The following is a 17139-nucleotide window of genomic DNA, read 5'->3' on the forward strand; positions in this document are numbered from 1 at the left end:
GGAATGGCTTCGCTACATCAGGTGAGATGACATGGCTGGGGAAGAGGAAGAGTGCGCGCGAGGGTACCTGCAGGAAGATCGACGGCGCGAGGATGCATTCGGACCGACTCCCCGCACCGGCAGCCCATGTGAGCAGCACCAGCACGGCTGGATCTTTCAAGCTACAGTTCACCATCCGTGGGTCAAACCCTCGGGCAAAGGGCCGCGATGGATCTTATACCGCTCCCACCGCATCCTCAACCACGCGCTCCATTCCACCTTCCATAGGTAGGTGCCTCCACCGTGTTCTCCGCGGAGAATACGCTGACCCATGCAAACAGAAACCCTCCGTATGTTCACAGCAAGAACCAATAGCTAGCCTCCATACATCAATTCACCGTTTACACCTTCACTCAAAGTTCTTCTACTGGCCCAAATGTGCTGCTACATTTGTATTTTACCACACTCCTGTTGCCTTGCGCGCCGTCGCCGCCCCAAATGCCTAGCCCAGCCGTTCTTTCCCTGTGTGACTTTATTTCCACGTCTGCTTTTGCGCTGCTGGACCTCAACCACACAGGACCTGCTACACCACCGACTTTTACTTTTCTATTTTTTCACGCTTGGCGCCCGCGTCACGCACGATACTTCTGTTGGCGTGCGAGCAAGATCAGGGGCTTGCGCGGCGCTGCCATGCTTCGCTCGCGGCTTCTCCATCTATACCAGTCGTGCTATCCTGCGTGCTAATGTGGTTGCGCGAGCCTGACGTCTAGATGTACAAGTCAACCAATATACTTCCCGCCTCTTCGGAAGCAGCAGAGTATCTACCTGTTGTTTCTTCCTTTCCTTCGCCCTCCTTATCTCCAGCTCGTTGCTCGAGGCGCGCGTACGCCCGCGCCTATGATAGACCAAAGAACCTGCTTGGCTGAGAAAGTATGGTGGAGCAACGTCTCAAGAGAGACGCATGCATTGCTTTCTGCCCTAAAGCACCTTGTTCATCCTCAATCTCTCCTTCACCCGACTCCGGCCGAAGGAGATGGAGAGCTCCTCGCGCATGCTCATGCTCTCTAAACCTTCTGCATAATATCCTCTAATATCCACAGGCAACAGTCCCTCCTTTCACAGTTCCATTCGCCGTCGGCTGGTGCTCCTGCTTCGTCCCTTCCAGCCCAGTCCACTTTTCAGGGAATTCGAGCCTTCAATTCTCCCACGCACCCGATACGTTGCTATACAAGCGCGAGATCCTTACAACGCTGTTCGGATTACTACCAGAGCTCATGTCAGGCACTGTCTGAGGAAACCCCAGTGCTAAAAGCCACATACCCGGAAGAAGTTACTGCGCTTGGCCCGTCACGACACAGCATCTCAGGGGAAGCAACGCCCTAAGTCATCGAGCCTACAGGTAAGGCCAAGAAAGAGATGGTCTTGGAAAATGAGTTTCGCGACGCATGGCAGCTTGAGTCGGTCCGAATCACTACGCGTCGCACAGGCTTGAAGGCGAGTACCCAGGTTCACTGTTGCTACGTGAAGCCACGTCTTTGCGACTCCCGTGTCCCGAGGATCTTCATCCAAAAAGAATGGGCAAACCCCAAACACCCATGCTTGGTATGTCCAGGAAACAACACTTCCACAATACCTTCACCCCCCGACTCCATTAGGAGATAGCATTGAGCCTCGACAGCTCCCATTGAAAGCTGGCAGAAGGTAAAGATATGGTCACTGGTCTGGCAAACCTCAGAAAGCGCTTAGTAATATCACTGCCAGGGCCAGAGAAGGCACAGACTCCCGACATTGCGATGAACACCACTCCAAAACCTCCTCGTGAGGCGAATCTTGGATTGGAGGCCCTTGCATCACAATGTTTGCGGAGAAAATATGCCAAGAATCTGAGAGCAGCCTGTTGCAAAATTATTTTGCCACGCGGAAGACTTACTGGCTTCACATTGAGTGGGCATCACTCATGGTTACGCCCAGTACACTCCTCATCCTTCTCCAGATGTCCCGCAGCATTTATGCCATTCATACATATGAGATCGAATGGTAAGAGGCTCGCTCGTCTCGTTCTCTGACTTCGATGTTTTAGTCGCAACGCTAGGTAAGACCACTCACTGGGTTCCACATCGGCTCGCAATTTCCAAGTTGTTGTGGTGACCCTTTCACTTCTCGCACACCTTCCTCCCACAGTCACTTCCACTCGCTTGAACTTTACCTTATGTGGCATCTTGTCGCTTTGAAGCTTTCTCATCTTCAAATTTCTCCTTTAAGCTGCGCATCTTTTCGTCTCTAATTCCATTGTACCCATCCACTCAACGAGAACCTCCAGGTCCCACTGCGCAGGAGCTTCGCCAAACTACACAGCCTGTGCGGCCATCCATTTCCACTTCCTTTGACGGACTACAGGGCACAATAAAGATCAGCCATGCGATCACAGCATTTGGCATTGATGCAATTCAAATGCAATCCCGACAAAATGTCCCCTCCGGTCTGACTTCCGCTGCCATTGATGATGTTTCTCGCATCCGATTTCTTCTCCTGCATAGAATTCTGGTCAAGCAGCATCAGGCCGCAAGATACGAGGAACTTACTGGACGTCAAAAATATACAGGCTGTCAACACTGCGTTACATCCCCCGAGAGTGCGAAACCGCCTTCACGAGAATATAGAAGGCCGCTGTCGGCCTTCCTCGCCCATTTCCGAACGATCCTGAGCAAATGGTAACTGTACCTCGTTTCTTGAGTGAACGACTGTACACAAGGACGCAGCATCACAGTGCTGTCGTCACTAACCCGCGCTTCAAAGCAATTTTTGGAACAGTCATCTTAAGACTTTTCGTGCAACGAGAGTGCTCCCCAACTTCTACCTTCGGCTGCACAAATTAATATGTACGAACGCAGTTACCTCTTGAATAGAAGAAAAATCTTGTCAGCACTAGGAACGTGGCATCACCGTCGCTCCAAAGGCGTGTGATCACGTTCTCAGTCTCAACCTGTCCATCCTTTCGTCAAAGGCGGGGCTAGTCAATCGACCATTGCGTTGAGCTCTATACGCCATCGTCGAGGGCGTTTCCCTGATTTAGACAGCCTCCGCAGCTCTCTCAGCTTCCGGTATCCCTAATTGGGCACACTACGACGCTCGAGAGTATCTGCCTATTCCTGCACGCTGCTCTCACCTCCATCGCCGGTGCGAACGATCGCTGCCGACGACAAGACGACATCGCTTGCCAACACAATCTCGCCTACGAAGTTGCAAAGCTCGTGCTAGCTTCCCGGCGGTCGTCAACCTTCCTGCAGAGCGCTCATTTATCGTTCACCTGAGGTTTTGGCAGCTCTCGGTCAATCTGGCCGGCCGGTCACCCGCTCGAGGCGTTTGCAGCAGTACTGACTACCAGAAGTTTGAACTTCAGTCACGTTGAAAAGCTGCAGACGGTCTAGCGGCTCAGGTATGTATAAATGGACCCCCACCTTCAGTTACAGGGCGCTCTTGCTGATGACATAGATTTTCAAAAGCTTCACACTCTCTGGTACGTCAACAAAACTTCGATTAGGTGGCGGCGCATCGCAACGTACGGTAGACGTGCGTCTGCCTTCGCACAGTCGCGTCGCATACTCCGTTTCTGCGTACTTCTACGATTCCTCTACCCTGGCCCCACACCTTCCTCCCCCACCACTCTCTAATCCAGCAGCAGAAAGGTGTCGTCGTTCCACTCTCTGCCTCCGAAGCTTCGGCGCTGTTTCGGTCTCCTTGAAAACGCAACGGGTATAACGTTACTTCCACGGTATGCTCAACAAGCGCATCATCTTCGAGGCTCTACTAACCGCGCTCCAGCTACAACCCTTCTTTGACCGCACTTCGCGCTCTGAAACAAGCACTCAACACCTTGTCCCCCGTATCCGACAAAGCTTGCAACTTACTCGTCCCCCGTCAATAGTCGCGCGTAGAACGGTGCTGTGTCCGGACTGGCACAAATATACAGCTCTGGAGCTGGCACTATGGGCGGCTTCGGTCACCAGCACACACGCTGGTCTGGTAGCCAGCGCGCTATAAGTGTGATGCCGCAGAGCGGCGGTGGGCTCTACGGTAAGTTAATAAGCATGCTTTCATGGGCCTTCGCTGATTTGAAATGCTTCAATAGAAAGCCAGCTCCCGCCTCAGACGGTGGACAACTCAGCCTCGTACACTCAGCAATGCTTCCCCAACGAGCAGACGAGCAACCCGTATACCTCCGCTCCGGGCGGTTACGGCCAGCAACATTCTCCCGATGTGCAGCTGAACAACCCCTACTTCACGATCTATGGCGAAAATGGCGGCATACAAACGGGCGGCCAAGACAGATTCGGCTTCAGCTCAGAATCTAGCGCTTCTACGACTCAGCATCAGCAGCATAACTTCCTGGAGGAGCACGTTGTTGACCTAGCTCAGCATGCAAGGACCTCAGACGCGCAGCGCGGTCAGCACATGGACAGCTCCTTTGTTACGAACCCAGATGCGAACCCGTTCGCTGGTCGTGCACCACATACATCCTCCTACGACACGCAGGGCGGCGGCTCTCACCAGTACGCCATCAACTCAGGCGCTGGGCGCGGCATGCAGAAAGGCGGTTCATTTGCCATGAGACCGGGCGCAAACCAATTCACACAGTTCGGCAGCCAGACCCCCGACGCAAACATGAGCGGTCAATATGCCGGTTCTTCAAACGAGTACGAGAACTCGCATGTTGCTCAGCAGCTCACTCCCTATGTGCAGACGAATTACCGGGATGCGATTGACTTTGGCTCAAACTCGCTCTCGAGCCACAACAATATCACTAACTCCGAAGCCTACACAAACGATCAGTCATCAGCTATCTCAGAAGTTCCCATCAAGCGCGAACATTCCGATGATGAGTATGTTCCTGGCGACGTTGCCATCGATGATGCTGTCGACGAGGATACCTCCCAGCAGCCAGGCAAGAAGCGGAAGATCAACAAGAATGGTCGAGTGCGCAAAGTTCGGGAACCACGAGGCCACCTCCGACGGTGGGATGAGAGCGACGTATCGCGTGCTCTCATGGGCATTGTTTGGGCCTGCGGTGAGAATGGTGTGGTGATCCCATTTGCACAAGCAGCCAAGATCGTGGATCAAGACTGCACATCAGGCGCTCTCCAACAGGCTATTCTCAAGATGCACGACAAGATGAATAGAGACGGCGCGCAGCTACCCAGGATCAAGATGAATTGGCCCAAGAAGCCCAGCGCTGCTGGAAAATCTATCATCCGAGACAATGGGAAGGTACCTCGCAAGAAGCCTACATTGACCCAGGCTACCCAATGCACTATCGTAAGCCTTCCAGCCCAGCCGCGCGACACTATCTCAGCTGCTGGTGAAGCACCTCAACAAGACCTCGTTCTCCCTATGGACGTGTCATATTCCGGTCAATCTGCTTCCGCCGATGTCAGACATGAGCGGGCCGATGAGATGCCATCCTCACCGCGACAGCTCTCGGACCTGCCGCCCTCTACACCTGCGCAGCATCACGGCTCCCCCATATGTCCGCCGGCGCCACGTCATCCCACGGTGCCTCGTCGCGTAGTGGTGGACGCTTCAACCGGCGGTGCTGCAATGCCCAATCGGCGCTTTCTTCTAAACGACGCTTCATCGTCTTCTTCCAACTTTGCCCAGCAACGCGCTACCGGCTTGAACCTCCAACAGGGTCTGAGCTCGCCTGAGGGTCTACGAGACCGGCACCTTCAACAGGGCCGCGTCAACACCACTCAGCTGGGACCGCTTGCTGCCTTCAATGCGGAATTCGAACAGCACAGCACTTCAGCTAGCCTCGCACAGCTATCTGCTTCGTCGAACATGGGTCTTGATATGGCCACGCCGCGCAACGCTACTTCCTCAGACGACATCAAGATGCTCCATTCGCCCATGAGCGGAGGCTCTCAAGCTGATGATAACCCCCAAGATGTTAGCAAGTTTCATGACATGCAGTCCTCGTTCTTTATGGGCGAACTTTTCCCGCCATCAGGCTCTTCCTCTATCAATGACCTGTCTCCCGGACTTCGCCCTCCATTTACTCCTGGAAGGAGAGATTCGGCCTTTGGATCGAGCGCCCAGTCCGCCAGCTCGAGCCAGGGTTCAACCGGTCATATGAATCGCTCCACTCGGGATGCACAACACGCGTTTCAGAGTCGCATGGAAGCTGCTGCTGCGGAACGTCCCATGACGTCGATGCCCTCTCGGACCAAGCGTACGTACTACTCACTCCAGCAACCTCGGCAACAGCTGTCCCTCGGCCTCGACACGTTGAGCAATCCTTTCGGTGGCACTTTTGGCGATGCCTCCGGTGGTCCTTTCCCTCCCACCCATCCCTCTGGCGGAGACATCGACGATCCTTTCGGGCTTCCGAGCACCACCGATGAAGTTACGGATTTCGAGAGCATGTGAGCTTTTGATAGCTTACAGCGACGCTGTCTACCTCAACTCTTGGTTATCGTCTCCTGGCTCTTGGCTCCTACATGAATCATCGGGCGATGTAAACAACGTTGATGGGTCAAGACTGTGTCCTGCTAGACACGCTGACCGCACTCGCGGCATTTGCATATTTCTACATGCCATGTCTGCGTAGTCTAAGCGCTCGTTTCCATTGATTGCTCAACAACGCTTTACGATCTCACGACAACGAATGAACAAATATCTTGGAACGAATCTCTCCCCTTTCTGTATATTAGTCAGACCTACGGCCGGTCTTATTCAGACGTCTCGATACCCAAAGCATGACATATCATCAATCACCTCTGTACAGGTAGTGGCCGGACTCATACCTTCAAATTACTATCACGACCGTCTCGGCCTTTTCTTTGATATTTTTCCTTGACTGCGTCTACTTGCAACAGATCGCACTGCAGCTTTCCTGTCACTTGGATAAGCTTCTCCCTGGAAGATCCCGGTACTCATTGGCGAAACACGATTCGATGGCGGCTCGATACGGTGATGTGTCGAGGTTTCGGGGCGGCGAGCTGATGGATAGTATCTAACAATCGTGCGTTTGTTTGTGAGCATTGTGGCTTCCTTATAGTCGTCTCTCTTCACTTGGATAGAAAAATGTCTCCTCGAATCTTTGTGCGTCAATCTATTCGACTCCTTCTTGCGATGTTTTTTTCTTTCCTTACCGTTAACATACACCTACTACGTTTTCAGGTTCCATCATGCGACACCGACGCGTCTACGTCCGCACCTTCTCAAAGTCTGATATGCTCACTATGAGCTGGACCTTCCGAGGCCGTGTCTTCGGTAGGTGTAGTAAAGTCTCATTTCCCCGACGTGAACGTTAAACTGTATTTGGCTAGCGACGATTGGTAAGGAAGCCACACTCTTACAGCTCTTCCTACATCATGCGCGAATGATGTCTTCACAAAATAAACAATAAGGTTTCATTAGCAGCAGATTTGGCCGTCCAAAGAGTCTCGACTTTCATCTAGGCATCTTCGCAATGCGAATCTTGTTCAGCGTTCAGATTCAGCTCAGCCTGCTTAAGGCAGGCAAACAGTTTGCTTCATCCAACTGTCTCAAGCCGGGTACTAACCCGCCGCCTGAGACCCATATTCCCCACTCGTTCATTATATAGCCATTCCGCGGCTTTGCCACGAGTGCAGATATCCTTCGCCAGTTGATTATTGCAAGGCCGCCTCTGCTGCCATTCCCAATCTTAACTACTGGACTTGCGACAATGCATTCGTCGAAGAGATATCCGCAACAACTGTCCTTATTCTGGCTTGCCCATTTCGCCGCAAGACCTACATTCAATTGAGTCCAGGCTCGTAGTGTGTTTGCCAGGTTCAATTGCCCGCTGCTACCTGCCATTCCACTCTGCCGCCAAGCAGCTGTTCGAGCTGGTGCCCGACCACGACTTCAAAGCGAGCAGCCTACATCAAAACTTACAGAACGTGGATGATCAGGCTGAGAACTGGGCGCAAAATCCCTACGTTTGGGATCGTCACTCAAGTCCAGTCTCATCAAGCTCCTGGCGGGTGACGCAACGATTTACTAGGGAACTAGCTACAGCGAAGGTATGCGAGGGAGCGCACGGCATCGACGATCGAGACCGCGAGATGCTCATGTTCAGTAAAGCGAACAACCACGGCTCGATTGTACGCTACCACATGGCGACGGAACTCCAAGGTGTGCCCGCAGCCATCACAAACATGCACCAGGGCATGATTTCCTTCGCAGCTTTGGAACCTAACTTGTCGTCCATGCATCGGGGAGTCCGTCTCAAGCTTGCTGCAGACATGTTCCGGCCACTCTTTTCAGCGTTGGAGTGGCTGCACTACAATCGCATTATCCACGCATCCGTGGCCCCGCCCAGCGTCCTGGTACAAATGACAGGCGAGAAGCTATTAAAAGTTGTTGCTCGTGGACTATTCACACACCTGCATTGTCGACTTTGGCGAAGACATGCCACAAGAGATGCGCCGCGAGGGAGCCCAAGCGATTGCGATCATCGAAACCTGCAGCAACTTCTGGCAACTTCGTCAGAGGCCACGGCCTGAGTGGAAGAAAGAGTCAACCATGGCACAGCTAACACTAGCAGGCGAAGCACACTTCTACCTCGTGCAGCAGGAATGTGAAGATTTCTTCCATCGTAGACAAGGGCTATGGCAACAGGAAGCAGGGGCAGTGATGCTGGAAGCTCTAGCTTTGCAGGAGCGCCAATGGGCACAGGCACGAGACGCTCAGATTAATAACGCTGAGTTGCTTCAAGTCAGTCTAGCGACCCGATCCGGCCTACAAAGGTACTTGGAGGAAAGTCTCCACGGCGGGCGTTTGCGCTGCCCGCCAAGCCCTAGTCGGCGTTGGCTGTTCTTCCGTGCCGACCCCCTCGAGCATGGGCCGCCTGTATCGTAAACCCCGCTTATGTCATGTACCGTGTCTCCTACGTTACTGATGACAATGGGGCTAGCAACAGCCCTCTCTCCCTTCCAAACGCCCCCACGTCAGTCGACCGACGCTGGAGCCGCCCATCCACCTCTCTTCCCTCATCCGATATGGCGTCGTCCCCCCCGGCTGACCCGCCTGCTCACTATGGTGTCCGGCAGCCTGCGAAGACGAGCCATGTCCAGATGTGCCTGCGCGCTTCCTGGCACTGGGGTTGCCCATAGCCCGGGTGGCACAGCACGTTCGCTGGGCGGCCGTTTCTTGACACCCTCGAGCTTCGCCCCTCCTCCTACACAGTCCACACATATATATATGTAACCCGCGGCGTCCACTCTCCTTCACGCGCACTCTTTCGTTCCCTTACACTTCCCTCCTTCCCTCCCCTCGTCCTCTACGAAGCACCCCTCGCTCCTGCTACAACTGCTTCAAGCCCACCTTGGGGTAGTTGAGGCATTCGAACACGCTCCCTGCTTATTCACCAACTTACGCTTCTCTCACAATCATAGAGCCGCCACCCGCCCTCTCACCGTCGCTTCCCGCTCACCCCACTACCCATTCAAACCACGTCCAAAGCGTCCTTCCTCGAGAGAAGACGCCTAGCGGTACTGGGGGATGGGGCGCCTGCGAGGCAATAATTGAAGGCAGAATGCGGGGGCGCCGCAGGCTCACACCCTGTCCCCTAACGACATAGAATCGAGGAGAGCAAAGGCATAGTTGACACTGTAGTCGTACACGGCGCAGCCGCTAGACGACCGGCCGATAATTGCGCCAGCAACAGATGGCCACCGCCGTTGCGCTATGGAGAATTGGATTTCGTAAGTGCCCTTCTTTCTGTTCCCCGTGCACGCAACTGGCCGATTATCGATGTTGAATCTGACATGTGCCCCTAGGTACTTCACCAACGTGATGCAAATGGACCCGAACCAGATCTGGCTCGGTCTATGCCTCGGGACCGAGGAGGCTATAAACTACTGCCGCTTATACCTCCACAACTACGTCGAAGATTCAGTGCAGAAGTTTATGGTTCTTGGGCCAGAAGAGTATGAGTACAGGCGGACTGTGAATACAGCCTCTATAGTCATTCAATGCTGGAGGGAGCTCATTGCCCAGGCTGACTCCACCGTTCTCCTAGATAAAAGGCGCGAGGACCTAGGGAATTACCAGCTGTGGCGACTCAAGTTCATAGATCATACGAATCAACGCGGACAGGGTCCTGTCTTCGAGATCTGCCAGGTAGGTACCCTATTTCGCCTATCCTGAATCCCCAAGAACGCTAACCTCTCTATCCAGTGGATCTTCCATACCCTTGCAAAGGAGCACAAACTCGCCACCACTCTCACTTTTGAGAAGATCGAAGCTACCGCTGAAGACGTCATTGTCCTCCTCAAGACGCTGTGGCAGCGTGCTAATGATATACCCTACCAGCCTAGCACCCGCGTCTCCTTCCACGGCATCCTCCTCCTAGCTGCCATTGGAGGCTTCAGGCGGGCGACGATAACAAGCATCAAGTATAGAGACGTCAGCCTAGCTATAGTATAGGACCCCAACAACCGGTCAAAGACAAAGCTAGTCGTCACCCCCACAATTGGGAAGAACAAGCTGAAGCTGGCTTCGCGCATCTCCAGAGCACTTGTATAAGTATGGCCGCGTCGCTTCTCCTCTCGCCCTATTACCTCTACCCCTCAACACCGCAATTACTCACCCTTATCGAACTGTATAGGATATCCTTCTCCATGACTCTCGTCCCGTATAGCCCCATCTATCTTGCCAGTATTATCGCCGCGCGAGCAATCAAAGACAATACTTTTAAGGTAGGGTTCGAGTCTGTCGAGGCACTACTCTCCCACCCTACCCTCAAAAGCGTAGACTTCTTGCCGCTAGACTAGAAGGAGGAGATACTCAATCGGCCCATTTTCAATCTTTCTAACGGCACGTTCTACGATCTGTGGCATCAGACTTGCCTCGTCAGCAGGTTGCGCGAGGATCCACGGTTCTACACGATGCGGGTAGGCGCCAGCGGAAGACTCAACGGTAAACAAGACCCCATAAAGCTCACACCATGCGAGGCAACTGCTAACCCTAGAACCTCGTAGGCGTTCTCACCGATGCCCTGCGCAATTACATCCTCTCCAACACCACCCAGGTCTTCCAGGGAAGTTACCAAACGAAACGGGTCCACAAGGATCTCGTGAAGCTAGCCTTTAGGTCTATGGCCGGGCGCAACAATAACCTCTTCCAGAGCCTCCACAGCATGTCTCTAAGCCAGGATGCAGGCGCTCCTATAAACGTGAGTACAGAGAACTTGGGAGAATTTAAGAAGCGTCGCGACATGCAGGGCCTCCACGCCGATCTCAAGAAAGCACGACACAAGGATAACAAAGAGATCCAGTCAGTCAAAGCGCAGATCAAGAATCTCGTCAAGGCCCTATCGCATTTAAAATTGCAAGAAAAGAGGGCAGCGTATTTCAAATACGTGGATAGCCTAAGGGCCCAAGGATTACCCACTACGGCTTCCTTAGGAAAAATCCATAGCAGCGGCGCGCTATCTACTATTGCACAGTTCCTTCAAAGCTGCGCCCGGGAGCTCGAGGAAGGCTATTCGGTGGAGCAACGCGCACAACACTACATGGAGCTGCTAGTCAATTACTTGGCTCGTCGGCCGTCGCGCCCGCCCCCAGGGCTGGGCACTCCGAAGATCGCAGTCGAAGGTGGTGGCGACGTGGCCGAGCGTGCCTACGACGAGAGCGTCGACCTCAACCGCCCATGTACAAAGCAGTCCAAATGCCTTCTCTGCGATTCCGCCTTCCGCGGCCGGAGCGAGCTCACTAAGCACTGCCAGAAGATCCACGTCAAAGACGGGACGTTCGACCGGCCTTTCTCATGCCCCGAATGTCTCCGCCTAGGAAGGGGGCACGTCACGATTACCGGGGGCCCTCCAGCTTGGAGCCGTCACGCCGAAGCATCCCACGGCAAAATGTCCACGCCAAACCTTCCGTCGATCCCTCGTTCAGTGGAGGGTTCTGAGCGCTGTTTGCTCTGCCAGCGCTTTTTCCTAGGCGAAGGGGGCCTTTGGAGACACACACGTCGGATCCATGACCAGAACGGAAAGGACTTCGCGCAGCCGTTCTCATGCCCCAAATGCCTCCGTCAAGGAAATGGCGACGCTTCCATCAGCGGTTTCGATGATTGGAAGAATCACGTCCAATCAGACCACATAGAGATGGAAGGGCTCCAGCCTCTGCCCAGCCGACCATGTTCACCTCCTGATGCCTGTAGTCGCCAAGGAAGCAATGGAGGCAAGCGCAAGCGTACGAGGGACGACGCCGACGCCGACCCTACGGTCGATGATGCTGGCGGCGATCGGCCAGAGGACACCGAAGCCGCATCAGATACGACCTGCACTACACCAGCGACGGCCACCAATTCCATGTCGAACACCCAAACCCCAGCCTCTTCAGTAGAATTGGAAAACATTCGGAATATCGATCCTCGCCTACTACCAGACCACTTGAGACAAGGCTCGAAGAAGGTAAAGAGCAGCCTTTTCGACGATCCTGAGGTCGTGTGGCCCTGGGCAACGGAGCCAGGCCCGATTGTGCTCAGCGGATCAGGCACCGAACTGGAAGACCCGGAAGGTGACTGTATACCGGCCGCAGATCCACAGCCAGAGGATCATGATCTGTTCTATACTGGATTGTTGGACGCTGAACTGCATGAGCCAATGGCCGCAGACCGCTTCTACCCGCAAGGGCAAGAGGGCACGGAAATCCTCGAGAATCCACCATCAGAAGCAATCACGACCTCGGCGCTCGCGATGATTGATCTCGGAGACGGCTATCCACGAGGGATGAGTTCCGAGAGCCTTTCCCCTACCCACGTCCCTGATGATGAGGACGTCGGGCAACTCCAACCAGCCGCATTCATTCAATACCCAGCCGAGGAAGAGACGGAGATAGTTGGTAGCCTGACTTCAGCGTTGACGATAGATCCTGAAGACCTAAGCCACGCAGCCAAGCTTTACTGGGGTAGAGGGTACGCTCTCGTACCAGAGGGTCGCGAGCTCAATCGAACCGCGAATAATGCACAGAGACGTGAGGAGATAAGCAGCAACATCAGCTCACAGCATGTGATCACGGGCAAAAGATTGAGGACCTCGGTTAGGAATCGCGCGTAGGTGCAGGCTGGTAATGCTGTCAAAGAGGGGTTCCAAGACTGCTCCTTGGTGAAGACTGCTCCTTGGTGATCTTCCAAGCAAAGAACCGATTAGCAATTCATTCTCTAAATCACGAAGAAACATTGACAGGTTTCTGCACGTCATTAAGTGCTTGTATTGAAGACAGGGCTGCCGAGATTGCGCGGGCGAAATTGTGGATCACCATGGATTCGAGGATGCGGAATGCGCTCTTTCCGACCTATCCTTAGTGTTTAACGGATCTTGGTCAGCACCGCGATATTCAGCTATCTTGCTGGCAGAGGCTATCTTGCTGGCAAACTATCTTGCTGGCAGGCTATCTTGCTGGCAGACTATCTTGCTGGCAAACAATCTTGCTGGCAAACTATCTTGCTGGCAGGCTATCTTGCTGGCAGACTGTCTTGCTACGATGCCCTCGCTTACTCCCTCTACACCGACACACACATTCACACACAAAAAAGAATCAACCTTTATGGCGTAGGAGTGGCCGAACCGAGCCTGGGGAGTCTCCCTCAGGTGTGGGCGGTCGACGAGCCCAGTTGACGCGTGTACCACCCCATCAGCAACCCTGCAGGTTGAGCTCCACTCCCCAGGCCCAGTTAAAGCCTACGCCACCACATACAGCGTTGCATTTATCTCTCTCCCTACCCTACACGCGATGTGACGATCAGACGTAGAACTTTAATCAACAATTAGCCTAAAATGTAATTGATACAATTAATTTAAGGCTATTAGTACGTTTAGAGCAATTAATTTAATTTACTCTTGAAATATTGATTGTATTGATTGTTGACAAGTCTGCCGGTTAACGTGCCTCTTTTGAGTAATAGCAGATTATATCCAAATTTACCCGCTAAGCGAGGAGTATCCACTTGCTCTTTGGGGAATGAGACGGGGTATGACCAGGATCCACGTAACGGGCAGACCTCTAAGTAATCGCGGGCAGACCTGCAACCAGATATGGTTAAGCTTACCTGCAGGCCAAGGCGCCATCTAATCGACCCTTGTTACCGCATAAAATACGCCTGAAATGGGGGATTGATAATGGCTGACTTGCGGTAATCTTGATCAACGCGCGACGCGTGAAGTTTTGGTGTTTTGCATTACTGGCATCGCGCTCATCACCTATACGCGTCAGTTACTATCGTTATTGGCAGCTATCTCCAAAACCAATTGTACGCGATTTTTGTACTGTATCTTGGCTATCAACATGTCAAGACCTAATTGCAACGTCCCAGACGTCGACAACGATGCCCTGTCTCTGGCGGAGGTGTTGCAGGATCCGGCATTCGACGCGCTCCTCACGCAGGTGCCTGCACCTCCGGCATCTGATCCAGGCGACGACGCTGCGGACGAGTACATGCAGGGCTACGAGACACCTCGAGATAGCGATCAAGACGACGCTACCAGCGATTCTGGCGGTGATCATGGTGTTGAGGCAGCTGCTGAGGCACCTCGTGTTGGTGAGCGTCGCGCTCGACATGCCGTTGCCCGCGTGCCTCGTCGGCATAAGCTGAAGGATCCGATCGAGTACGGCTATATCGATTATAGTCTCCTCTACGCAGACGAAGGCCCTCTACGCCCTCATAAGCCTTTGCCAGAGAAGGTGTTTCCATCGCTGACTGAGATGGAGAGGTTCCTAGAGGACTAGGGCCGTGAGCACCATGTTGCCTACAAGAAAGCAAAGTGGCTTAAGAACGTAGCTAGTCAGCGATATAAGTGCTAGATGAGGTGCTTGAGATCTGGCAGGCGTAAGGTGATCGCGGAGGAGGATTGAAAGAGGCTTAACGCGAGGTCTTAGAAGTGTGGTTGCCCGTACGCCTTCTATATTGTCGCTGTGGATTCCCTAGATCTGGAGAACTCTGCATGGCGGATCCTACACATAGAGGGCTAGAAAGTACACCTGCGATCATTACTACACAATCACCCACCATACAAGAATATCTACGCCTGCTCCAAGTATAGAGATGAGTGGCGGACTAAGGAGGTTAAGTAGAAGGTAATCACCTACTTTACCACATCTACACTTGGCGCTCGTGGGGTTATAGTCATGCTGTGGCGCGACTTTCTAGGTATCTCACTCACGCGTGATGACGTACGTAACCTGTATATGCGATATAGGTATAAAGAGTTACAATTAAAGACAAAAATAGAGCTCTTAAGGGAGAAGTTAGAGGCAGGAGGATACTTCTACGAGTAAGTTAAGTACTGGATTTCTGTCACGGTAACCTTAGAGGCTACCTGACAAGCATGGATATACTGCTGGCAGTAGTATATCTTAGAGATATCGCGCGCTGGCAGCCAGTCAACAGATTATTAGATGGGTGGCCCGTCTACTAGCTGATTGGTCAAAGCATGGCGCTAGCCACCCTTGGCGAGGGCGTGCGACGAAGCGAGAAGATAGATCTACGCTGGATAGGGGAGAGGACCTTTTCTCCTTATCCAACGTCTTGTACCTACACGTAGATACCGAACGCAGTATATTGATCTAGCCTACCTAGGCCTCAGACATCTTGCTCGTTGCTCTCGTGACATTACGTTGGATCACACCAACCAACCAACATGACTAGTTCAGCAGACCCGACCCTAATAATGTAGGCGATGATGGAACAGATCAAGATGCTGCAGGAGACCTTTCAGCAAGCTTAGCAGGCTCAATAGGAAGCCTTCCAGCAGTCTCTCCAACAGATGCAGGATCAGCATCAAGCTGACATGGAGGCTCTACGCAAGGAGCTCACCGCGCCCAAGAAGTCTATTCGCTTTACCAATTCCCCTACGTTGACCCCAGCTGAGGAGTCGTCAGAGCCCTCTATGACGCCATCTGGCGATGGCTTGATGACTGTGAAGACGGTGCACCTGAGCGACCGACTACCTAACCCGCCCATATTCACTAGCAAGAGGAAGGACCTACCTCTATTCATTTCTCAATTGCGCATGAAGCTGGAGGGCAACGCTAACTAATACCTAACTAAACGCGCCAAGTTAATATACGCACATTCGCGACTTAACTATAACCCTATAACGCTTACAGATCCGCTAATAGGATCTAATATAGCTACTATAGAGAAGCTAATCACCTTCCTCCGCGCTATATATGACAATCCAAATAGAACACTATCTACCTAGAGCAAGCTGGATAACCTTAAATAAGGAAAGCGCCCTTTCCTTAGCCACTTTACTAAATTTTGACGCCTTATAGCAGATACCAATCTAAATAAGGAAGCGTAGATTAATGCCTTACGCCACTCACTATCTAATAACCTCTAACGCACAATGGTAGGAGCCAAAATCCCATCTGACATCAACAAATACGCCAACCTAATCACCTAATACAATAATAACCTCCAATACCTACCTACCCGCCTAACCCACCGATCGAACTATACCTATAAGGTCACGACTCTAAGACAGTAGCTCAACCTAGATATAATAGAGATTAATATATTGTCGCGCGCAACTCTATCAGAGTAGAAGAAGGATTAATACCAATGGAAAGGACTCTACTTTATATATAGCACCCATGGACATATAGCTAGGGAGTGCCCTAAGAAGACATAGATATAGACTATGGATTAATAGGGCTCTCTAAGTCGACGCGCGCCGTCACCTAGATTAGACGTATTATTAGATATGAGCTCTCACTCCTCATCTTAATTGCGCTTACGACAACGACGATTATTATAGGGAAAAGCCCGGTCCCAAAGATAAGTCGCTTAATAGGACTACGCCAGATATAAGTCTCAATAGATCTATGGACTCATCCATTAGGTGGAACTTAGGAAATATAGATTAACATTCCCTATACAATCTAGCAAGGCAGCGCCAAATAATTAGTAACTACCTTAGTTAACACTAGAGCTATAGGATATAGTTTTATCCATTAAGACCTCACGCGCAACTTAAAACTACGTCTATAGCCACTACCCTACGTTATATAGCCCACTAGATTTAATGGACAACAACTTAAGAATAGATAGATTACGCATATAGCTAGTATACATCTCCTTTACTAGAACTATATAGAGTAGATTAAGCTCTACGTAACGACTACTAGC

General features: G+C 52.3%; 2 protein-coding genes across 2 annotated transcripts; both read left to right on the plus strand.

Annotated features, from left to right (window-relative positions):
• Positions 1 to 3859: 3859 nt before the first annotated feature.
• Positions 3860 to 8507, plus strand: CC84DRAFT_1234689 (uncharacterized protein; the record flags this gene model as incomplete). The annotated part of the gene is made up of 5 exons (XM_018183825.1): positions 3860 to 4053; positions 4109 to 6398; positions 6852 to 6904; positions 7156 to 7248; positions 7792 to 8507. The coding sequence occupies exons 1-5, from the start codon at positions 3966 to 3968 to the stop codon at positions 8505 to 8507; spliced, it is 3240 nt and encodes a 1079-aa protein (XP_018039683.1). The 5' UTR covers positions 3860 to 3965.
• A 1183-nt stretch (positions 8508 to 9690) lies between these two features.
• On the plus strand, positions 9691 to 13314 carry CC84DRAFT_1171913 (uncharacterized protein; the record flags this gene model as incomplete). The annotated part of the gene is made up of 6 exons (XM_018179938.1): positions 9691 to 9707; positions 9783 to 10125; positions 10183 to 10400; positions 10613 to 10703; positions 10976 to 12983; positions 13121 to 13314. 6 exons carry the CDS (start codon positions 9691 to 9693, stop codon positions 13312 to 13314), a joined length of 2871 nt encoding a protein of 956 aa, XP_018039684.1.
• Between the last annotated feature and the right edge of the window lie 3825 nt (positions 13315 to 17139).

The sequence above is a fragment of the Paraphaeosphaeria sporulosa genome, assembly GCF_001642045.1.
Source record: "Paraphaeosphaeria sporulosa strain AP3s5-JAC2a unplaced genomic scaffold CC84scaffold_2, whole genome shotgun sequence".
In the NCBI taxonomy this organism is placed as follows: Eukaryota; Fungi; Ascomycota; class Dothideomycetes; order Pleosporales; family Didymosphaeriaceae; genus Paraphaeosphaeria; species Paraphaeosphaeria sporulosa.